Source organism: Ixodes scapularis, unplaced genomic scaffold (assembly GCF_016920785.2).
Source record: "Ixodes scapularis isolate PalLabHiFi unplaced genomic scaffold, ASM1692078v2 PGA_scaffold4__175_contigs__length_147842914, whole genome shotgun sequence".
Classification (NCBI taxonomy): Eukaryota; Metazoa; Arthropoda; class Arachnida; order Ixodida; family Ixodidae; genus Ixodes; species Ixodes scapularis.
In genome coordinates this window covers 107403569-107428498 of record NW_024609879.1, presented here as the reverse complement: position 1 = coordinate 107428498, position 24930 = coordinate 107403569, and the positions used below count along the sequence as shown (strand labels likewise).

Below are 24930 nucleotides of genomic sequence, written 5' to 3'. Positions count from 1 at the left end.
GTCACACAAGATCGGCGAAATGAAATAAGAGACGCAACTGCAGCCGATGTCCAGATGCATCTACTGCGCGAGTATGCACAAACGTAATGGCCCGAACAGAAAGAGCAAGTTCCTCAACTCAGAAGGCCATTCTGGTCCTACAGAGAGGAGATCCACGAGGAAGACGGCCTTGTGCTGCGGTCAAACAAGATAATAATACCAACGGCCATCGGATTCAAGATTCTCAACTTGCTCCACACGGCACCCGCGGGCAAAAACAAAATGAAGAAAAGAACCGGAGAAATTTTTCTGGCCCGTAATCAACGCTGACATTGACCGCGAACATGACAGATGCAGCAAATGCGAGAAGTATAAATCAAGAAACGTCAAGATGCCACTCCTGAGCCACGCACTGCCAACGCTTCTTTGGTAGTTTGTCGGGACCGATTTCTTCACTCATGAAGGAAAAGACTACATACTCCTGGTGGATTTTTACTCATTTTATTTTGAGGTAGAAGAAATGAAAAGCACCACAGCTTCGAAGGTCAAAGAGTTCTGCCTTAAAGTATTCGCAACACATGGACTGCCGTTGAAAATTATAAGCGACAATGGCCCACCATTTGGCAGCCAGGAGTTCAAGCAGTTCTTGGAAAACCTCAAGATAGAGCAAGTTACATCAAGCCCCTAACACGCTCGATCAAATGGCATGGCTGCACGAGCCGTGAGACAGGCCAAACAACTCTTGCGAAAGAGTGCCAACAGTGAAGAGTTTTACTGCTCCCTCCTTGAGTAACGCAACACTCCACGAGACGATGTCCTCCAATGGCCAGTACAGAGACTGATGAGCCGAAACACAAGGACACTGTTACCTGCGCGATCGGAACATTACCTGCCCGCTGTTGTGCCACCCAAGGCTGTCACACGTCGTTTCACAGAAATTAGGCGGCAATAAAAGGCGAACTACGATAGAAACTCAAGAACGCTGCCAGACATTGACACGGGTTCTACAGTCACCGTCTACAACACCCTCCGGCGCACATGGTCACCTGCCATAGTCGTAGGACATCCAGTGCCGAGGTCCTACAACATTCCAGCCACAGAGGGTCAGGTCCGCCGAAGAACTTGTGAACACCTACGAATGACGTCGGAATATCGACGAGAGCTGACCTCCACGGGGAAAGAGACAGCCGGCACGGAACAGAATCCCAGTAACTTTGACCAGAGTCATCCTCACCCGGGACCGCAGCCGCGAAGAGGAACAAGGGAAAGAAGGCCACCGCAGCGATACCCCAACCATGTTGATGGTGACGCTCTACGCCGACTTTTCCAGAGAAAAGAGATGTAGTAACCAGCGATAGATGGCGCCACGCCTCTCTCAGTGGTGCCGCGGTTCGAGCACACGCGCGAGCGCGCGACATAAAAGATCATTCGTTCGAATCTCCTTTGCTGGCTGATGCGTATTGCTTCCTACAGGCGCGATGAGGCGACGGCGTTGAAGGGAGGAGACCTAAAATTATGAAGACGAATGGACCTCTTGACGCTAATAACATCAAGAAGAATGCACCCGACGGCCGGAGCGGCCTATCAAGTGACGACACGGCGGTTCTCCAGGCGGAAAATCAAAATGTGTGTGATGTCATGAACAACGACCAATGGAAATCAAAGTGTGTGTGTGTGTGTGTATGTGCGTGCGTGCGTGCGTGCGTGCCCGTGCGTGCGTGCGTGTGTGTGTGTGTGTGTGTGTGTGTGTGTGTGTGTGTGTGTGTGTGTGTGTGAAAGAGAAAGAGAGGGGGTCGAGGAGGTTCGTTATTGCGCTGGCCGCAGTGTGAAAGGGGAAAAACACGCAGCTATATGCAGGCCAAGGGAGGGATAGTGGAAAATCCCCTATTGTGAGTATATTGAGTGGAGCTAATCGTTGAGGAGTAATATCGAACAAAGCTCCTCCCCTTCCCGTCCGGTCGTTGCGGGTTCCGAAAAGTGTGACGATATCCATCTCTGAATGCCACCAAGGGAAGCCGTAATACGTCACCGGGGACGTCACCACACGAAAAAAAAAAGTTTAAGGGTTCCACCCACACTTAAAATATAATCCGTTACAAGTAACGAATTACTTGTAGGTTACTTTCTCAAGTGATTGTGTAATTGCCACGTTCCTTTTCTGTGGCACTAATTTGTAATGTAGGTGATATCGTTACAAAGTATTGGTAACTGATTACTTTAATTACTCGTTGCTTTTTAAAATTACGAACATTTTACAGAAACTGTAGTAATATGAGTGTGCGACCACCCGCTCGATGAAGCTGGAAAACGAGAGCCCAGGGATTTTTCAGCACAGCACGCAATTATAGTCCGTCAGTGAACATAAGGTTAGGGCGTAAAAGAGCTGGTGGTGGTTAAACATTTAAATGAAAAAGCCGTTTACAAAGCCATTTACAACTCCCTGTAACGCCGAATTAGAGCGCAGCTCTTGAGGAGAAGGAGGGAGGGGTACTGATGGGAGGGTATAGCCCTCGTCCTTCCTCCTCACGTCCTCATCCTGTCTGCTGTCTGCTACTCCTCCCTCCGAGCGGCGTCGCCGTCGCCTCACGAGGGTCACGTGACCCTTGTGAGGTCACGTGATGATGACGTCATTACGATGACGTCATCATCATCGTAATGACGTTATCAGTGACGTCACGTGACGACATCGTCACTGATGACGTTATCAGTAATGTCACCAGTGACGTCACGCGTCCCATAATGCACCGCGCGGTTACGCCGACGGCGACGGCGACGCCGCTCAAGCCGAAAACGGGCGCTTAAGAGCTGCGCTCTAAAACGCCGAGACTGGGACGAGAAGGGACGGACAAACACAAAGTCTCAATATGTTGAGCCTGTGTGTTTGTCCGTCTCTTCTCGTCCCAGTCTCGGGGTTTTTCGTCAAATAAGCTGCGGCTCACGCTTGAAAGGCCAGTTTCAAAAGAGAGCTTTCGCCAATCGGTTCCTTACCTCCAAATTTCGTAGCGGGAGGAGACGCTGCTACTGAGCATGCGCACCGCTAGCTTTGACCGCAGAATTGCAGGTATCATTTCCGGCTGCCGCAAGCTTGCGAGATGGCGTGTGTGGTTGCAGCTTTCGCTGCCTCGTCAGCTTGCAGGTGAACGGAGGGCACCTACAATCTTTCTCTTAATATTTTATTTTTACAAGGACTACCATTATGAGGGCGTTTGAGAAATGGAAAGTAGTGGTGCAGAACACTTTTGAAAACATCAAAATTGTTTCTATTGTTTCCACGATAAGTGTACGGGAAAAATAACGTCAAAATAATCTGTAATGGTAATTCATTACATTTCAGGCTCGGTAATTTGTAATTGTAATCTATTAGATTTTTCAAGTAACGAACACAACTCTGGTTCCACCTTCCGGAGAACGGATGTTGCGCTGCATTGGACCAAACTTTACAAATGCATCCCAGCTCATTCTACCAAATCCATGCTCAATGAGGTATTTTCTACCTTCGTTCATCCAAACCCCCAGTGCTTTGCCCTTATCCAATCTCCCCCCAACCGTAAATCTTTCCTTTGTTTTTTTTTCGTCATTGTCGAACAACTTTTGATTTTCCATTTTCCAGGTTATAAAACAGCGTGTTCCCGTAACCGAAGCAATCGAGCTCAAATCATACTGGAGCAGAACGAGATTCACATTTAGATTGTGTACAATTCAACAATCTACGCAATACGTCTGTGAATCATTTCGCTCCCAAAACTTAAAGACGAGAAAGGACCGGAAACAGCGTCTCACATTTGTAAAGCCGCGGACTCGCACCGCCGATACATCACACGAAAGACAGGCTATTCACTGCAGACGCGATGAAGGATATTACCTACGGATACGCATCAAGCATTTTCATATAGGCTTCGAACATGTCCGAGAGATTAGAGAGTTTTAGGGAACCGTTTTTGCACTTCCGATGCGGTACGATGGACCCTCCGGTACAACCTGCGCATGCGCTATCACAGAAGACTCACACATGCGCAATGCGTAACCGGAAGGGCCCGTCGCACCGTATCGGATGGGGCAAGAACGGTTCCCTAAAACTTTCCCTCGTGTCAGTCATAACGAGAAACAAAGGCGCCTGGGACAGTGGCTGCAGACAGTCTTTTGTATAGGATGCGTGAGCACCGCAAGGTGTGTGTGTGTGTACTGTTCCGCGCAGCGTCTGCAGAATCCCCCGAGGACACTCCATCGCGCATCTTGTCCGCCGTCTGGTGGATGGCGGTGATCGTCTTGATGAACGCCTTCACGGGACACATGCGGGCCTGCATGATGATCAAGTCCCAGACGGACACCATCGACTCCCTGGCCGAGCTGGTGACCAGGACACAGGTCAAGACCTACGTTTGGGGAGGCACCGCCTACGTCTTCTTGCTCAGGGTCAGCTATTTTGCAAATAGTGTGTATCGCATGGCTTCTCCTCGGCCAACACGACGATCAAAGATGATAGACAAAGGGTTGTTATCTGTTGCCTAAGCCTCCGCGCAACAGATTAGAGTGTCACTTGGCGGGCAATACGTGCAGAAATGACTAAGATAGTAAACGCGAAGGCAAAAAGACAAGATAGGTGAAATAGCACCAAAAAAGGCTGGCCAGGACAAGTAATTTATCATGACCCCGCTGCACACCTTCACGAAAAACGGGGTAAACGAAATTCTTTGTCTCTCTGCCCAGACATTTTTTTTAACGCATGACTTTCGTTTGCACGGAGATTTTTTTCCTCCTTGGCTGAATATGTTGACGTCTCTGTTTTCGGCTTCTCTCGGTCAGTTAGCATACGCCCCGGCCTCCTACAAATATTATGAAGTTGGAGGCTACAAAGACGAAATCTCTGCACGTGCCTGACGTATGTTTTACAGTCGGTGACAGACCAAGAATTGAGTAGACACCCCTCCACCAGCACGCGCTTCTGGCCTTCTGCCGTGCTTTGACTGCGCGTGCCGACAAAGTTCCGTCAAAAACAGAAAGCTGTAGCCGAAGACTAAACTTCAGGTGCGTCCACAGCAACCAAGACTACAGTAGCAACCGGGAAGCCGGCACAACCGTGACTCAATATTGCTTCACGAAGCCGCTCTTGCCGTTACTGGCTTCTGTGCGAGGAACATCTGTCCCGGCCCAGTGGCCATTACTGCCGTTTCGATCGTTCTGAACGCAACCAACGCAACTGTCTGAGCCAAGCTTAAAGGGGTCATGAAACGATATCGGGATGGGATGTTAATGGTTTTGCAGAGGCGTACTGGTCCTAGTCTGGCCCAAGTATTATCGCACAGACCGCCACTGATTCAAAAGCTTCTTTGTCGCGGTAAAATTGCGAGGATAAGAGGAGACTATTTCTTTCAGTCTTGCCTTCGGAAAGCTCGATGACGTAATTGTGGGATCAAAACCACCCGCCTGACGACGATCGGGTGCGGCTCATGGATTGGACACGAGAACTGCGTGAACACTCGACTACGGCTCGTAACAATCAATTCCTTTGCGGACATTCAAGTAGTGGCTCGTGTCCAAGCACTGCGGTGATGAGAATAGCCGAACACTCACAATCCCTGGAACTCAGCACGCGTTTTCTACTCAGCCGACCACAACGCTTGGCTATGATTAACGTTGGAGGCATAGGATAGACACCGGGTCACGTGGTCGCTTGATCTGGCTCCAAGTTGAAGGGATGAACGATGTTCATACTCCTCGAATTTTTGGCAATTGACATGACCCAGGCACGTAGCCAGGGAGGAGGGGGGGGTGGAGATGGGGCCCGGGCCCCCCCGAAATCTTCCATTTTGCTGGGACCTCCTCCCCCCCCTCCACCCTCCCCTTCATACAGCATTTTGTCATCAGCGGGCCCCCCCTCCAAAACAAAATCCTGGCTACGTGCCTGACATGACGTAATAGGAAGAAAAACCAAGGCAAGTTTTGTTTCATTTATTAACGTTAGGGAGTGATTCTAAGTGTATTTAGCTAAAGTAGAAACATCGTGTAATGACCCTTTTAACCGATTCTTGAATATGCCTCCGAGCTATGGGACCCTTACCAACAGTACCTCATCAACGACATAGAAAGTATTCAGAATAGGTCTGCCAGGTTCGTTCTTAACTCCTATAATTGGCGTCAAAGCGTGACCGCCTTAAAAGAGGAGCTCAAGTGGGAGCTTCTTCAAACTCGCCGTAAATGCCTTCGGTTAAAACTACTACACGCGATCCATTACGAACTCTCTGGAATTGATAAAGGAACATACTTACTTGAACCACATTTCATTTCCCAAAGACGTGATCACTCGAGGAAAATTAGACCTTTCTCATCCAAAACTGACATTTTTAAACATTCTTCCCGAGCACTATTCAGAGCTGGAATGAATTACCGGAGGAATTAGTGTTAGAGAAAAACAACTCAAGCATTTCTCAAGCTCTGCTTGGCCTTTAGCACTCAATGTATGCTGTCTTCGTTATGTGTTATTCCTTGTTACGTGTATATTGGTGCAACAATGACCGCGTTTCTCTGCGTTACATTTTCGCAGGACTGGTTTCATGTTGTTCTATGCCTTGCTGCAGGCTGCGAGTGCTTTTACTTAATGTTCCGTGACGCCCTTTGTTTTTCTTCTTTTTGCCCCTCCCCCACTATAATGCCTTCACGGGCGCTGTGGGGTACATGTAATAAATAAAAAACCATGTCAACGATATATAAATAAGAGTATGAATCAAATCGTATGAACCCGCTACATTTCCACGTGGACCCTATGCGGATGACCGTTCCCGTTTTGCGCACCGCTGCTCTTTGTACAAGGACAGCGGCGTATAGCCACACTCGGACAGTATGCGCCAGCAGCGAGTCTGTGCAGGACATGGGAACGCCAGAGTACCAGTCGATATGGAGGAGAGTCGAGCGTCATCGGTCTTTGCTCCCTACCGAGAAGCTGTACAGCAGGGACGTCCTCAATGAAGTGATGGAGGGCAAAGCGGTCATCCTCAGCGATCGGAGTTCCATCGTCTACAAGGTGCCTCATCGCCTCTGCCATCTAGAGAAGAAGAGTGTGCTTGACGTCAAAGCGCCAAGCTCTGATTGGAGGGATTAGTGGGTATACGTGCAAAGCCTAGCTGCCTTTGCCTCCACCCGCTCTTTCTCTCTCCAATCAGAGCGAACGAGAGCGTCATCCTCCTCACGTAGGGGCTGGCGTTGGGCGTTCAAACGCAATACCCTAAGCGAAAATGAGAGGAGGACGCTCTTGTCTGCTCTGCTTGTGTGTAAAGAAAACCGTAAAAGCGTGTAACCATTGCCTGGTTATAACATCGACACCGACAGAGTTGACGATTGTACTGTACATTATGCTCGTTTCCCTCAATGAAAGCAAAATAAACCTCACTAAACACGACATATTTAGCTTTTGATCAACCGCGAAAGGCGTAGCACATCGCTAATAGTATCATCACTAAACACTGTCAACTAATGAACCAAATACTTCGGAAGAAAATTTACCAAAAGGGTTCTTCCTCAGTCTTCGAAGCTAATAGCTTGATAACGGGCGAGGCATGTCAGTCGAAGCCTTCCTTGGAGAGGAATTACTAAAAGCAGGCTGCGCACAAATTACACTGATTTTTACAGACGGAGTATAGACAAATGCAGATATATAGAACAGAGCAATGCGCGGCGCTGTAATAATTGCTTCCCTGAAATGCGTATGGAAGAGTGTTTGATTTTAATTTGAACGTGTGTTTTTATGGCTTGTCTGGTGGAGACAACCGATTTCTGGTCATGCCCCACCAGGTGTCCCTCGTGTGCAAGGACTTCAAAGAGGGCGAGTTCTACTTGAGCCGGGAGGCAGTAACCCAGCATCCGTTCGTATGGCTCTACAACAAGCTGCTTGCGAAAGACCTGCGAGACGCCATCGATCATAAGTGAGGACTTCGTGCTGAGCGCCCTGCGTTTTTAGACACTCGCAGTTGGTAAAGCCAGTATTATATACCTTAAATTACGTCGCTAAGAGTACAAGTAATTATGTTGTGTTAATGAATAGCCAGTCATAATTAAGTTAGTCACCTACATTGGGCGTCTGGTGTCTTCGTCTTCGCTGTAGATGGGAAATTTTATCCGTGGATTCTAACGCTTACAAGAAATCGCAGTTGACACGTCCAAAATCCCAACCCGGTGAGCGCGCTCTCTGACACTTTGACCATCGGCAGACAAACAAAATGTGCGTGGAACCTACAAAACGTAACGACGACAGGGACCAGTTTTGGGGTCTCCTGCGCGGACTGCCAGCACGTGCGGCACGTAGGCGAAGATGCCTTCGGCAAGCCGCAATCACACGTGCTTTCTTCACGAGCCGAAATACGACAGCAGCCACAACGCCATGCTTTGCAGCGCAATGTGCGATGGAAACAATTTAGAAAATGAAGCTCGCCGCTTCGGTAAGCGAAGAAAGCACGCGCCAAACGTAGAAAACAAACGAACTGCCGCCTGCACATTGTAAAGAAACTTTGGATACAATGTCCGGTCAGCTCTACAGATGGAACCTGATAACGTACAATCTGAAATATGCTTTTAGAGCGCAGCTCTTAGGGGCCCGTTTCCAGCCTGAGCGGCGTCGCCGTCGCCGTCGGCGTCGGCGTAACCGCGCCCCTCCCCCTCCTCCTCCTCTCCTCCTCCTCCTCCCCCTCCTCCTCCTTCTCCTCCTCCTCCCATTGTGTAGTATGGTCCGGGCGGGTCACGTGACCTCGGGGGGAGGGGGACACATGACCCGTTTCCAGCCTGTGCGGCGTCGGCGTCGGCGTCGCCCCTCCCCCTCCTCCTCCTCCCCCTCCGCTCCTCCTCCTGCCCCCTCCTCCCCCGCCAAGGTCACGTGACCCCGGGGGGTGACCCCTCCCCCCGCCGAAGTCACGTGACGGCCCGCCCAAGGTCATGTGATCCCGTCCACTCGAGGTCACGTGACCCCCCGGACCTCTGCCTTCCTCCTCCTCCCCCTCCTCCTCCTCCCCTCATTGTCTAGTATGGTCCGGGGGGGTCACGTGACCTCGGGGGGAGGGGGTCACATGACTTCAGTGGGGCGAGGGGGGGAGGAGAGACGAGGAGGCGGAGGCGAGGGGAGGGGAGGAGCTTGAAGGACGAGGAGGTGGTAAAGGAGAGGGAGGGGGAGCAGGAGGGGAGGAGGACTAGCAGGCATGATCACGAGGGAGGAGGAGGAATATACCCTCCACTCCTCCTCCTCAAGAGCTGCGCTCCAATTCGGCGTTACAGGAAGTTGTAAACGGCTTTCACTTTTATGAGTAGGCTTCACCAATATTGCAACGTGCCCCTCCTAGTACTTATAACCTCCTTGTGTGCAAGGCAGTTTGGGAGGAATGGGACAGTGAGATGGCGGGATGAATGGGACAGCATCTCAGTCCACCCTTTATAATGATTGCTGCTGCTGACTGGTAAATCAACACTAAGGTTAACCTGTAATACTAGTGAATCATGCGATTTTAGTTCATACTCAATTTAAGCCACCAATTATTTGTTTTGTGTAAAATGTTACCACACTCTTAATCCCCGGTACCACAGACAATCGGAGGAAAAAAGACGACTGCAATCAGATTTCATGTTTGGTGAAGACCCGTCTGCCAATAATATTCTCTAGTAAAATTTTTAGCGTAATCTTCCATGTGTCCCATTCCTCCCTGGGGAGAGGGTGGAATGAAACACATTCTTGTTCTTGATTTTTTTATATATCACCTGGTTGAAATTGCTGCACCCGTGCTCTCTGACGGTACCTCATTCATTATTTTGTCATCCGCAAGCATGAATACTTCCTACTCTTGAAGAACATTCCTGATAAACGTACCTAACCTACTACAAAGTGGCATGTCACAGTTGGCAGGTTATTATTGCCCTGACAAACTGAAAACGGCAGGGCGCCTCTTTCGAACGCCCGGACTCCAGTATGTCCTCGTTGCTCACAAAGACGCCGAAGGATTGTCGGAGCATAGCCTCCTATATTGAGAAAGCTAGAAGAAAGTTAACGCCACAGAAAGAGATCGGTGGCCAGAGAGAATGCAGACGAAGACGGCTCTGGAAAGCTATAGATTAAACAAAACAGTTATTGCCAAAGAAAGCATTTATAACAATTCTAGGGGAAGCTCATTGTTGTTTAAGGCGAGGACGGGTGTTCTGCGAACCAGAACATACAGAACGAAGTACCAGGAAATGTATACAGTGTGCACTGCTTGTGAAGAGGAGGACGAGGCGGCTGAGCACTTGATGCTCTACTGTAAAGGGCTTCACCCTATGCCTACCGAAGACAACGTAGATCTAGAAAAGTCATTGGGTTTTAGAGACAGCGAAGGAATAGTAGATTTCAAGACAGTAGAGGTTACCAAGCAAAGATTAAGTGAATGGTGGCAGAAAGCGAGAGAAACCTAGGTATTTTCTTATTAACTGATGGGAAGGGGGTTTTATAGCCTCACGTTCTTTGCAGTGCGGAGTGAATATAGTTTTCACATTTAAATATTCTCATCTTAAATGGTAAAACAAAATGGCTAGGTGGCGTAAGCTACCGCCCGATCTAAAGGGTTCAGCCGGATTCATCCATCCATCCATCCAGTGGTAGCCTACCGCGAACCCAGTTTCCCACGCTTCTCGATGGGAGACATGTTTGTTCCTATTTTCTGGGTGCACCACGTCATGTAGAACTTGGCATTTGCACTAGTTGCTCAGACACAGCTTTGCCATATTGAAAGTCATTTTGTGTCTCAACGGCGGCAACAACAGTTTTATGAACACGTTGAAGCGAGAGATATCCGGGGTGGTCATCAAGCCAGCGTCCGTCAAAGTCAGAGCAAACGCGGCGAGCGGAAAGCGGGCCCGCCCAGGTGCCATGACAACGAGACACTTCTTAATGCGTTACATTAGTATCTACATGACAACGAAAAGCTGACGCCGTCCGTCTGCGAGCAAAACAGTGGTAAGGGAAGCACTCCGCTTAGAGGGGAGGAGAGCAATTAAGGACAAAGGCGTTAGGGAGGCGACGTCACGAGGCCGAAGCCAATGCGCGCGCGGGAAACCGGTGAGCAGCGAAAGCAGCGTCTGGCAGTGGATGCCGCTGCTAAGAATGTAAGGCGGGCGAAGCAGACAGAGGAGCGGAATCAGCACCTAGCTCGGCTGGCCGAAATGCGGCGCAAGAAGCCACAAGCCGAGGCCTGCTTGCGTGCGACAGAGGCTGGGGCAAAGTAATCTCGGCGAGCCCGCTTTGCCGGAAAAACATTAAAGGAAGATCCGTTGGTGGATCCTTAAGAAATGCGTTAGCATGACCCTTGGCAAACGCCACACGTCCCCCTTTGGAAAACGCCTACAGTGACCCCTTAACGAAGCCAAAAAGAGGAAGCAAACAAATAGAAGCAAAAGAGAAAGCCAAAACAGAAAAGTGAAGGGGTCAGCGTTAGCGTTTGCTAAAGGTGGACATGTGTGGCATCTCCCAAGGGTCATGCTCATGCATTTCCTAAGGACCCTCCAATGGATATTCCTTTATTTTTTTTTCTCAGTTGTGCCGCCGTGCCGCTAGAGACGCTGTCGTCATAGGCTACTCAAGCGCGCGCCAATAGGACTTATCTGATCCATCACGTCGCACCGTTCGCCGTGCTGCGTGTCCTCGACAAAAGAGTATCTTACACCTTGACCCCGGCGCTTCACAACCCTGCTCTGAACTCGCAGACTCGAGGCTCTGGTCGAAGGCGGCTTCACCCAGAGGTGGTGGGACCAGGGCGTGGGCACGTGGAGGGAGTGCGGAGGCTCCAGCGGCAGTCAGGAGGACGGCGATGACGTCACGACGTCCCACACCTCGCTCCAGTTCCAAGACCTGCGCGCTGTCTTCGTGCTGTGGCTGTGCTCAGTCTGCATCGCCACCGCCGTATTCGTCCTCGAAGGCTTGATGGGCGTAGTTTCGCGGAAATCGGGCTGTTGCCGTGACGCCCGTAAACGGGGTAAATCGAAGAAGGGACGCTTGGAATCGCTGGATTCATCGAAAGCACTACCGGCCGGCGTTTTCGAACCTCGTCAGCCGAAAAGAGATAACTAGGGAGTTGCGGCAAATCGTTCTGACAACTGCGATGAAGATACCGGATACTACGCTGGCGCCTTTGCGCATGCGTCGTGTCGTTATTGGCATCGTTATCGGAGGTATCAGAACTATCTACTGAAACTTAATCCTATTTAGTACGCGACACATCTGAGTATCGGCCCAAAAAAAAAGATATTTTGCAACGCAATAGTTGTAGCGAGTGAACACGATCTCGGCATGGTCAGAGTGGAAGTAGAGAAGTGTTTAAACGGCTCCTCCTCGCCATGAAACAACTGTAACAAAGTTTTGCTCGCATTTCTGACAAACGCCGTGAGATGGTGCGGCATGTCTAGGGTTAGAGAGTCGCTCGAGGAGTGGTCTTAAAAAGGCACTGAAGTCAATTCCGAGATCGTCGTTTTGTGGTGACAACTCAATCTAGACGCTCTAAGCATCCGAACAAACCCGAAGCCACAACCGTGCGTAGCTTATTTCCTCGTTAAAAGCGTGTTCAAAGATCGCGACACGCCCTTTTTGGGAAGAATTTTCTTCCGAGTGAAGTGGTCGCCAAGGGCCCTTGTCGGCGAGTTGCAAACGATGGCTTCGCCCGCGGAGAAAAAGAGGAGTCTTATCCGAATGTGTACCTATCAGACTTTCTTCGAAACGAGTTACAATAAAATCAGTCGGAACCTGCGCGTATTGTAGGGCTTTCATTGTTCCAGACAATGTAGACCGCGAGAAAAAAAGAGTCCGTATGATTTTAGTGCCCTGAAATGAATAGGCGGTTTTGTAATGTAAGACTTGGTATACGTGGGAACTAACACATTTTGAAGAATATAAGATCAAAAACGACCTTTGTCAAAAATGACTTTACTGCCTTTTTAACTCGTGCACCCCTTAAGAAGGCCCCCCATGTTACTCATGCGACGCGCTACGCGCGTGGTTTTGTACGCAGAATTCCAGCACCATAAACCGACAGTGCCCCTGCCGGGAGACGCCCGAAGCCCGAACCATCTTTTGCCGGCTTGCCTGGCCTTGTTTAAACACCTCTGTATTCTTCCACCGCTGTCGTGGTAAATCACAACTACACTTGTACTACACAAGACCAGAATTAAACAATGTTAGTGATGGAATTTGAGTTTTTGCAGTAGCTTCGGTAGCAGGCAATGTATATGCTTAGAGCAGCCGCCGATGCTTTTGGAGCAGGTGCCAACGTCTTTTAGCACATCACGTGAAAATGAAAAGAAATTGATTGAGTCATTAAATTAGCTCATCTTTGATGACTGGGGTTTTTTCTCTGGTACTGGAGCTACGTTTTACCTTTTCTAATGGGAATAGATAGGGGGGGGGGGGGGATAGGGACACAGAACCTGCTTTTCTTTAGAAATAAGGTTCTGGTCAGTGTAAATCCCATTTACACTGGGTACTAAAACAAAACAAAAGAAGGGGGCTGTAAAACTCGAGAGCGCGCAGTGTAAGGTGTCAAGTATGGTATTCGCAACTATACAGCTAGCTAAAGGTTCCCTATTCAATAAAGAAGGTAGCATTGAAGAGGTCGTACGCTCTGCCGGCTCAACAACGCCAGAACACGTTAAAACAATTTTTTTTTAGAAACTTTTTTGAAATTATGAGTATGACGTCTTGTATATTCAAAATAAAATCGTTCCTTATGTTTCTTAACTCTATCGGATCCAAACGCTGTTGGTACCTGAGTGAAGTCAAAGTTCGCTGCTCTTTCTATCGACAGCTGCACGTAAACTACCTTGCTACTGTATTTATTCAAAAAATAGATCCGCGGTTGTTGTTGTTGCTTGTTTTTTTAATTATGTTTTGCTCGGCGCTTCTTTTTTCTTTTTATTTATAATAAAGACCAAAGAAAATACACCTGGAATAGTACTAAGCACAATTTCCGATCCTATCGCGTTAACCCAGGTGCTCACCCATGTCGGCCGCTGCTCCTAGCACTCTGGTGCAAAGCGATGAAGCTCGACGTACGCGCGCTGGTAAGAGGCACCACGGAGGCACGCGAAGGGCACTCATGATAACCAAGCGATCTCATCTTAAGTACAAGACCCTGGTTCTGTCTCATCACAATAGCCGCCAAGCCATCCTACTATTTTGCAATGTTTTCTCGCGACTTGTAGCTCCCGGAATCGCCGACAACGTCTGGAAAGTTATACAATGTCAGCGATAAACCATCAACCAGCCAGCGAAACATCATGGCATTTGTCCGTCTTCCTGCACATGTTCATTGACTAAACCAATGGGGTGCGGAAAATGTCCCGCGAAGTGACTTGCGCTTTTGGTTTGTGTCTTCGTGGTTTTTTTGTGTTCGAGCCTTCGATTGTGCTTTGACCTAAGTTGAAACAAACTACGGTGAGTAGAGACGCTGTACGTGGGATACATATTTGTACAATTTTCCTGTCCTCTATACCTCTCTGAGCATTAGGGCCGACCAATAATAAAAGTTTTTTTTTTTTTTTTTGCTTTGCTTACGCCTATTTAGGCGCCGGTATGACGCAATTATCAAAAATGGCACTTTGGCACAAGATGTAGCAGACTTTCGTTCACCGCGCTATTTGGCGCAAATGGCACAGCGTTTCCATCACTGCAATCTACTCTCTCCTATATATGATACAAAGATCAAAGGGCAACAAATCACCTTGGGGCAGTGGCGTCTGGTCGAGGTATGTTTATGTGTGTGTGGGGGGGGGGGGGGGGGGTTGGGGGGGGAGAGGGGAGGGGGTATGGGGCTGAAGCTTTCCCCTGAAAAGTATTGGCGACACCACTGCCTGCTACTTAGAGCCATTCACTCGCAGGTAGCCCACACATTGCACATGGTGGTGTTGTGTCTTCCTCTTCGTGATTGTCAATAAACAACTATTCACTCTCTCTCTCTTTCTCTCTCTCGTTTTATGCAGCTTCTCTCATTTGCTGTTTGAATGCGACTAACTTATCGCAGTTCGCCATGGCACAGGGTGCCGAGAAGTGTACGTCTGCAGCTGTAAGCAGAGAAAGCGGCTAGCAACTGACCTGACGACGATTAAGTGGCATGATTTTTATGACCCATAATAGAACCACAATATGCGTGCAGTGTCCGCGTGCGAGCAAACCCTGTGAATTAAATATCGAATTGACGAACATGGATACTATTATATTTTCCCCGCTAAAATTAGTAGAAAAAATTGTCCGGTAACGGGAAAATTTCCCCGCTAATCTTAGTGGGGAATTTTTTCCGCTGAATTCAGCGGGAAATGTGGCGAAAATTTACCAGCTAAATGGAAGCAGGAGAGGAGGAGGGGAAGAGAAAAAGGAGGGGCATACCCTCCCCTCTATACCCTTCCCCCCTCCTCCTCAAGAGCTGCGCTCTAATTTCGCATTACAGTGATTTGTAAACCAAAAGTAGGATTTTTTTCCTTCGCCTATTTTCTAACCCTCTGCAATTTTGTAACTATGACCAGACGGTGTTCGGTGCCACCAGGATGACCTTTGGGGAATTGGGCAAAAAAAAACAAAAAATTTCACTCCCCACCTTTTTCCCCCAGCGAGGGAGTCGCCAATTTTCCTCTGGTCAAACCTAGGCGGCGTTGCCCTGGAACTGGGCCAACTGGAGGACAGGGTGGAGACTTTCGGCCGGTGCCACGCGGGAGGGAGTCCCAATTTTCCTCTGTCCCACCTATCCCCAGCTGTGTCAGTTAGTTGTATGTCATTCAATTCTCTCTAGATAATTTCCACCACTCTTCCAATCTCCTCTTTGTTATTAAAAAGTACTCATCATCCATTCTTCCATTATTGTCTGCAAGGCCCAGCGCTCCGGTTAAATGCGTCGCCCCCTCCGGGAGGGCATGGAGTAAACGCTGTGCACCTCAACACCACATGTTCTACTGTCTCGTCTTCCCTTTAGCATACAGCACACCGCGTATCCATTTCCCAGCACTTTGTCCTATGTGTCCTAGCATGGGCGTGCCCATGCTTGTAATCGGAGGCTGGGGCCGACGAATCACAGATTGAAACCACGACGCACTTCTTTCTGAATGAGCTCTATAACACGCAGCACGATCCCGCCAAATCTAACGCAAGATTTCTTCAATGCAGCACCCTCGGTAAAATAAAAACGACGATCGTCAACGGGTTCACAATTGCATAGCAAATTGAGAGTAAAGTTAAGGTAGTATATGTGGCTTACTTTCTATTCTGCTTGAGATTTTTGGTTAACTGTTTGAAGGATTACATATTTCTTTTAGATTGCAATTTAGAATAAAAAAAACGTTAATGTCTATACGTCTCCAGAGGTTATATCCATGGTTTCACTGCAGTGTCTATACAAAAATAGGCTTGAAGGGCATCCGGTCACAGCGCCACACCTTGTAACACCGATAGCGGACCCGCGCAACGTTGGTTTGGGTCAGTGTTGGACAAAACACCTGACAAAAGTTTTTAAGTTAAGTTAATAAATACCTGCTTCACAAAGTATTTAAAATACTACTCAAGTTACTTTCACTGTGAAGTATCTTGAGTAGAGTACAAATGCTTAAAAACGTAATTACGTAATTCAATTACTTTTGAAGATTGCCACATTGCATAATCTGTATCAAGTCAAAAATAAACACAATTATACAGTTGCACAAATCTGGTGTACCAGAATGGTTTATTAGCACTCAACTTCACACACAAAAAAAAGTCGTGTGGCTATTTTATACAGTCCAACTATTCGCAACTTTTAGCGATGGTGGTACAGTGGTGTGAGAATCGCGCTCCCTAGCCCCTGGATCATTGGCATCGTAATAAATGGGCTTGCCTAGACCTTCCTGACATTAACAAAAAAAGTAAGCCTCTGATACTGCTTGTCAATAGCAAAACTGAAATTGCTTACCCGTCGCAGACCCAGCCTCCGACTGCTGTTCTACCACAATCATCCAAATGACGGCCATTTTTATAGGCACCAGTGCGCCCCCTATAGGTTGTGAAAATTGCGAATAAGGAGCCTAGGGTACCACTGATGCATGTTACAAAACATTTCTGGGACAAAAACAAAAAAGAAGTCGCTTTAGATATAGTGACATCGCTGAATATCACGCCCTGCGGCGCACCTTAGACGCGTCGTTTAGCTACAATGTATATTCCCTATATGGGGAGTTCAGTATAAACGAACCTGGGATACGGAAAGGAGTGAATGGATAATAAAGAAAGCCCACATAATACGTACGGCACTGGTCGCACGTTCTTCAAGTAGGTTGCGTTCTGAAAGGCACTCAACGTTTGGGGACGTTTTGGTGGCATTTTGAGAAGTCATCCTGCCCGTAGTTCGTTTCCTGTCCTGCTACAGGCAGTGTTCGCGTTCGCGAGAGCAATAAGTGCCGAGCTAACAATAACAACAACAAAAAAAAGATTGACAAAAAACAAAAAAAACTAAACGTTTTGTTGCAGCGGGCTGTGATATAGAACAAGCAAAAAAAAAGTGACTTAGTTTTTGTGTCCACTTCTCATTTTCTTTTATTTGTTATTTTCTTGACAGTGCAGTCTGCATTGTTGTCGTGGGTCGTTTCCCGTTCTGCATTGCGCCTCAGTGTGGCAATCTTTACTTCCGTAAAACCACCCCTCTTGTTTCATGATTATTTGGGGGAAATTCTAGGAAACAAAACGTGCATTCGGGAAGGCGAGGGGAAAACCTTCATTGTTCGCACTTGGGGGTGAAATATGCGTCATAATGGGCACAAAAGCAATGTTTTCACGAGCCCAATCTAAGTCACCGTAGCTTATCGGAGCTAGCAACAGGATTTGGTTGCTCGAAAGAATGTTCACATTTGCTCGTGCCATGCCCCACGCCACTTCATATCGAAAAACTCGGAAAATGGCGGAATGTTAGAAATAAATTCGAGATAATGAGTACAAGAAACTGAGAAATGTAATTAAAATACAGTATCAAAACTCCGGCCAACGCTCCGGCCCAGCTGGGGCCAGCCGCTTCCTGGGCGCTGCCATCTTTCCTGTGACGTCAGGTATTTGGTTTGGTCACGTGACGAGTGGTCACATTTGCGTACAATGGCAGCGGCCTTCTGTGGGGCACTTTCGAGTGCAGACAGCAACCCCGGTTTATCGCTCTAAGCCCCTCTGCCTCGTTGGCCTAGTGAGACTCGCGTGCTGGAAGGCGAGGGCGGCGGACGGCGGGCGTGGGACCTCTATTTCGGAACTGTCGTTCGCGTTACCGGCAAATCTGTCTTCCTTCGAAAGAAAAATTTTGGACTGATCAAAATAATTAGAATCCATTCCGTACGACACGCCCGACCACCAAGCCGATTTGCACGAAGACGTCGCCCAGCCGTCGCCGCTTCTCGTGGCTGAAGACATCGCTCGTCTGTGACGGAATGACCATCTCGATCGTAAGGGTGAAGCCGATCTTCCTCTTTTCCACACGCCCGAAATGCCGAGAAAGAACACAAGTGTAAAGAGTTGACTGCATGCTGACTAAATCGCGTCTCGCGCTGTCAATATTACTCTAAAATTTCTTGTTGTTGTTTTTCGTGTGAATTATTTTTTTGACACGCGTGTCCCAAGTCCAACCAAACTAATAAAAAAAACTTTTTATGTGTGGTTTAATAACATGCGCTATCTTACAGAAAAATACAATGATTGAATAGACGATATTCTGAGTCCCAATTGGAGCTAAAAAGAAAAGACTTTCTAATATTTGTTAACTGTTTTTTAGTCAAGTTGGATTTAGGTGTTAACTACAATACCTTTTTTTTCTGTTCTATTCAATCTAATAATTGAATTGCTTGTATTAAACTTCCAAACCTTGTATTGTTGTGTTTTCATTAAAGGCAAAATATCAAGTTTAGGCAGAAACGGCCAGAATGAGAGCCATAAAAAGCAATGTAGACAGCGGTGCTCGGAACTTTCAAAATAGCCAAAAGTTCAATCCACCTCAACGGTGTGAGGCGCCGCCGCAAGGTCCTCAGCGCTCTCCTGAAAACACGTTTTATTCAGTTGAAGTGGACGCTATCCTGACTTCCAGGCATCTGTATCCTCTTTTCGTTACTTTATGATACTGGCGTCCTAATTTTACTCTATACTTCTGCCCATGTAACTCCCGACGAACGCAGGCCTGCATCGTCTGCTTCCCGAGTTTGGGAATGCATACTACGCATCGGCCTGGTCTGTCGTATGTCAAGATATAAAAACAGTTCGGACCGAATATCGCGTGGACACTCGACGCCCCAGTTCATCAGTTTAAGGAGATCTCCAAAAGGATAAAGGCATTCCGCATATACGTTTGTCACACCGACAATCAAGGTGATCATCCACAGTTACTAGTTCATGTGCGCTAAAGTTACTATGTCTACAACGTGCTCGAACAAAGTTTCCGTTCGGAGGCACGTCAAGTAGATTACAACCAGTAAACTTGCACTTAAAGGGGCCCTGCAAAAGTTTTTTTACTGTTTTTTTTTTTTTTTTTTTTAATTTGCACCGAACCTGAGCGCACAGCACGTAATGACTTAATGAAACTTGTCTTTTTTCGAATTCGCTTTATTTTAAAAGTTATAGACAAATTAAAATTACAAAAACAAGCAAAAAATAACCTCCTTCATGACGTCATACGTCTTGGCTTGAGTGGCTGTGAACTAGAGGAGGGGTAGTGAGCTCAGCGAGCGCTCACGGCTGCCGCACTCCGTGTCGACGGCTCGAGAGAGCGCCGCTAAAGCAGGTTCTGGACAGGCTGTATAAAGCGGGCAGCCAGGGCGGCCCGCATCGCATTTGCTGCGCGATTAAACACTAATTTGGCAAGACACTTCATTGGCCACAAACGACAGCAAACACGGAATAAAGAGCAGTTCACTAGGGGAGCCACTTCGCGCTGCCATGCCGCCAAAGGGGCAAAAAACAAGCCAGAGCTACTCGCCGAAGGCCTTTGGAACGCTCGGAACCGGTCGCATCCTCGACTGCAGCGCCGCCGCGTACATCCGGGACCTTTTTACGCTCGTCGCCGTCTGATTCCACTACACCTTTCTAGTGTCTTTTCCACCGCTTGGTGGCGGGTATGTCGACGGGTCATTTCTTATTTCCGTATACTTTATGAACTGCATTGGTTTCTTTTCTTATCTAAAATACTGAACATAAACTACTTTTATAAATAACTGGAACGGCTCGCGCCACTTATATTTTCTGTTTCAACTAAACAAAAGATTTTAGTGGCCCTTACAAGTAGTAAATAAGCCCAGGAGCAAAGACGTCACATATCGCGCGCTTTCGGCACCGCGGGTCGCCCGAGTATAGACCGTTCCAATAGGGTCATAGCAGAGAGGGTAAAAGAGAAAAAAATGGACTCCCCCTCTCACCCAGCATCTCGTCCGCTCCGCCGAGTGGGCTGTAGCTAGCGTCCGGCTGGCGTGCAAACTCTGTTTAAAATCGCGTCATTTTGGAACTTTCAAGCGCAGATGCGCAGATTTTGGTATGCCACTTGTCGTGTAATATTATGCTAGATAAAAAGACTCACAGGGTCCAATAGCGCTGTTACCTGCGTGCAAATAAAAAAAAAATAGGGAAAACTGTGTCAGATTGGCCGGTCTCTTTGGCGAAGAGTAAATTCGGTTGCTGTACCTTTTTTACTATACAAAAGTTCGTACTAGTGTGGGCCTTTAGCGACCATGAGTGGAAGTCTGAAATAATAAATAAAACGTGCTCTCCTGCCGCAATACAAGCAGTAGTTGAGGGTAGTACTGCCGGCTGACTCAACTGCTATTTAAGTAACGAAAAAAAATATGCTAGTTGATCATTTAGCAAAATAGAACAACAGAGAGCTATTAGATAATTTTGGAGTAGCCACAACTAATCTAAGAACGTGAACCACTTCACAACGGCAGCCACGAGCAAGAGTTCGATGTTCGGTAGACCCCGCCGATACAGCCCAAAGGTGGAGAACGGCAACCTCCCGGTTTGTCGTCTGCTAGCGGAGTCGGGCGCGTGCCCTCTCTCTCGTTTTACCTCGCCGAACCCGCTGAACTTCCCGGATGTGTTTAGAGGGCGCTGCGGTCGAGCAAAATGGTGCCGCCCAGAGAGCGCTAAATGGAATGGTCTATAGATGGAAAAAGTTTATGGCGCACTGATATTTAGTTACTCTCTCCGTGCCCGCTGGCTTGCTTGAACCCCAAGAGGCGTGGAAACCGCAAAAAAAGGTAGACGCTTAAATATGATTGCAGGGCCCCTTTAAAAGCAATCGTTGTCCTGGAAATCCTGATGGTATGTCAGGCAGTGTGGTAGCTGGGCTAATGATTGCATATCTAGGCAGTTGTGATGGAAATGAATAACGAAGGAACTCAGAATTCCGGACTGGTGGTTGTAAGAAGAAAGATGTTATTTACAGAGTAAGAAATCAAAAATAAAAGTCAGATAGAGTAGGGAAACTAGTTACGAGAGTCATCAAAATATGTACAAAGTTCAGTCCGCCGACTTCGCTTACGGCTCACACGATGTTATAGTCGAGAAGACGCCTCGTTGTCGTAACGTTGGTTCTGGAGCCTGGCAGGCTGGGTCGGCCCAGGCGTAGGGTTGCTGGCTGCAGCTTGGCTAACGGCGGCGGTCCACGGTGTGCAGGTTCAAAGTCCCCACGGGCCTGTTGGCGCACGTCCGGAATCTTCCTATAGACTGCCGGGACCGCTGGTGTTGAGCCGGATGCCGATGCCCCACCGCCTCCTTTCGAGCGCCTCGAGCGTGTCCCACGTTCCCTCTCCTCGTGTTGTCCCCCTCTTCTTTTTTATTATAACCATTCCCTGATGCGGTCTTGCAGTCTTCATCTTTGATTATCCATGGGATGACAGCGTTCATCTGCGTTGTCTTCCTCGTCGTTTGTTCATCCCACAGCCCACATCCCACAGAGTGGGCGAGGCGATAGCAGCGAGGACAGTATGCTCAACCGCTGTCTGCTTCTTTCGCAGTACTTCGTGTCCCTCGCTGTTCCTGTGTACAATGCTACCGCGGCGCACGGATACCAGCTACTGCCGGCGCTTCCTGCTTCGTCAACTGTTCCTTGCTGCGTGGTCGACCCGTCTTGTTCGTCCACGGACTTCCTTGCCAGCGGAATTGAGGGTGTTCACGGTTTCCTTAACGGCCTACAAACCGTGAATCTGCTAGTCACCCCCGTCGGTGATGCCCTCCTGGATCGTCCAATCATTGAAAAGCCCAGTTCTGTGACGTCGGTTAACCAGGATAGAAAAGCTTCACCGACATCTTTCCTCTTCAGTGGGCGAGGCGATAGCAGCGAGGACAGGATGCTCAACCGCTGTCTGCTTCTTTCGCAGGTATGTTACCTTCAGAACGCTCATTGTGTACGGTCCGATAATCGCTTTTTACTGCTATTTCCTCGCCCACATGGGTACGATCACGGTATTTGTTGTTTTGTTGACCTGTGCTCTCAGATGGTGTATTGTATCAATAGCCTTCTCCTTAGTGGAGACGTTGAAACAAATCCAGGACCACCAAAAAAAGACAGCAAAAAAACAAAACAAGATAACGTAGTTTCTAAGTCCTGTTCCAGTAACAGCTCGGTTACAGAGGACTCGAGGGCTGCTAATTCGGGTGAGAGCGATAATGACGGAAGAGATATCGAGAGACAACCCACAGTTTCGGATATGTTTGCTGAATTGCTGGCTGGCCAGAAAAAGATGGCTCAGGACATAGCTGAAATCAAATTATTCCAACAGTCAGTTAACTCCCGATTTGACGCTCTTGAAGCACGAGTGGCTGCCCTCGAGTCGCCTTCTGCCACGCCAAGTGTCCCTTGTACATCTTGTGACAATCTGCTTATAGAGCTTAAGTCATTGTCTGGTGTGGTAGACAGACTCGTCGCGAGGAATGACGACATGGAAAACCGTTCGCGCAGAAATAGTCTAATCTTATATGGCTTCACCGAAACCGCAGACGAAACTAGTGAGTCATTACTCTCTAACGTATCAAAAATATTCTCGGATAAACTGATTATTGACTGCCCACGTATTGAAAGGTGCCATAGAATAGGTCGAAAACACGACGATCGTTCACGTCCTGTCATTATGAAACTCCTTGATTTCCTCGAAAAAATTGAAGTATTGAAAAATTCTTTCAAGCTCAAGGGCTCAGATATTCGTATATCGGAAGACTTCTCTGTTCATGTCCGTTCTGTTCGAAAGAAAATATGGGATGCGACGGCCACCCTCCGTGACAGTGGCTCCTCCGTCCGCCTTCGATATGATCATGTGTTCATCAATAATGAGCGATATAATTGGGATGTTAAAACTAATACTCTGGTTAAGTGTTCCGACTACTCCGCCCAGTCTACTACCACCGCCCCATCTACTGGTGGTAGTTGACTCGGCCGCGGTTTAAAAGACGGTTTAAGTGAAAATCTTTGTGTCTTGAATGTTAACGCCAGTAGTTTAGTAAACAAGTTCCCCGATTTTCTGTCACTAATTTCTTCCCACTCTGCTCACATTATTGGAGTCACTGAAACATGCTTACATGATGGCATATACGACACCGAAATTACACCCTCTGGTTTCTGCGTGGTTAGAGGTGATAAAAAGTACGGGCGTGGCGGTGGCGTCGCACTCTTTTTAAAGACCAATATTAAATTTTCAGTGATACAGGGTCCTCCCCATATTGAATCAGTGTGGTGCAAACTTAATGTGGATAATATATCTTTAGTTGTTGGCGTTGTCTACCGCCGTCCCGGCTCTCCCATTGATCAGTTACACGCTTTATGTGACTTTATGTACGAGCATAACCTGTCTTCTTCCAATTTAATATTAATGGGTGATTTCAATTTACCTGGCATCCAGTGGTCGTCTTTGTCGCTATCTGGTCCTAACGTTCAAATATCTAGAGAGTTAGTGAACTTTTCTTTGTCATTTGGTTTAAAACAGATTGTTCAGGAGAGCACGAGAGAGTCGTCAGTTTTAGATTTGGTATTTCTTAGTATACCTCTTCTAGAAAACCATTTTGAATGTGAAGTCGTTGACGGTATATCAGATCACAGGGCAGTCTTTGTTTCTGTTGCTTATTCTGTCCCTAAAACACGTTTTGTTTACCACACTTTTCCTGATTTTAACCGTGCCGATGATGTGTCCATAATTGACTCATTAAGCTATTCCTTTGAAGTTACTATTACTATTTGTATTTGTTTGTGAATCTACTTTTGCTTTTGTTTGTTTTTCTGTGAGTTTGTATTCTTATCCCCCCTCATGTAATGCACTTCGGTAGAAGTGCCTTTGAGGTATAATAAAATGAAATGAAATGAAATGAAGTGTTTGAACAACTTAGTATCTCCAGTGACGTGAATGTACTCATTACATTTTTTGAAGACTTGGTTAAATCGTGTATCCAGCGATTTGTGCCACTCAAAACTAAAAAATGTAACCTTGTCAAACCTTGGATAACAAGAGAATTATTACATTTATCGGGACGGGTCGGCAGACTGCGGAGTGGAAAGCGTTGCGCTGACCCAGTAAAGTCTGCTCAGTTCATTCAAGCTAAGGAGGAACTCCGACTAAAAACTAATTCCGCGAAGGACTTCTATTTCCGTGTTACCTTACAAAACTTAATAAAATGCAACCCTCGAAAATTCTGGAAATCTATTTTACCAGGCAGCACAACTTCAAACTCGTTTATAATTAACGACGTAACTACTATGGACGCGCTGACAATCGCTACAGCGTTTAATACGTACTTTCAGTCAGTATTTACAGTTGATAATTTCGAAGTTCCTCCTTTTACTCATGTTTCGCAGTCTGCGGTTGACGACATAGATGTCAACGTTCGGGGCGTACTAAACCTGATTTTGAAGTTAGACACTAAAAAAAGTCCTGGTCCTGATGACATTCCTAATTCATTTATGGTCGGGTACTCCCAATGGTGCAGTCGGTATCTCACGG

The 24930-nt window shown here is 47.5% G+C and overlaps 1 protein-coding gene across 1 annotated transcript in view; it reads left to right on the top strand.

The window, feature by feature from the left end:
* LOC115333090 overlaps positions 1-12049 on the top strand; it is a 30981-nt gene extending 18932 nt beyond the window's left edge. Inside the window, exons 3-6 of the mRNA XM_029995639.3 lie at positions 4175-4392; positions 6842-6997; positions 7765-7895; positions 11686-12049. Of these exons, the coding sequence (XP_029851499.2) occupies positions 4175-4392; positions 6842-6997; positions 7765-7895; positions 11686-12049 (869 nt within the window). The remainder of the gene's footprint in view (positions 1-4174; positions 4393-6841; positions 6998-7764; positions 7896-11685) is intronic.
* The last annotated feature ends 12881 nt before the right edge of the window (positions 12050-24930 follow it).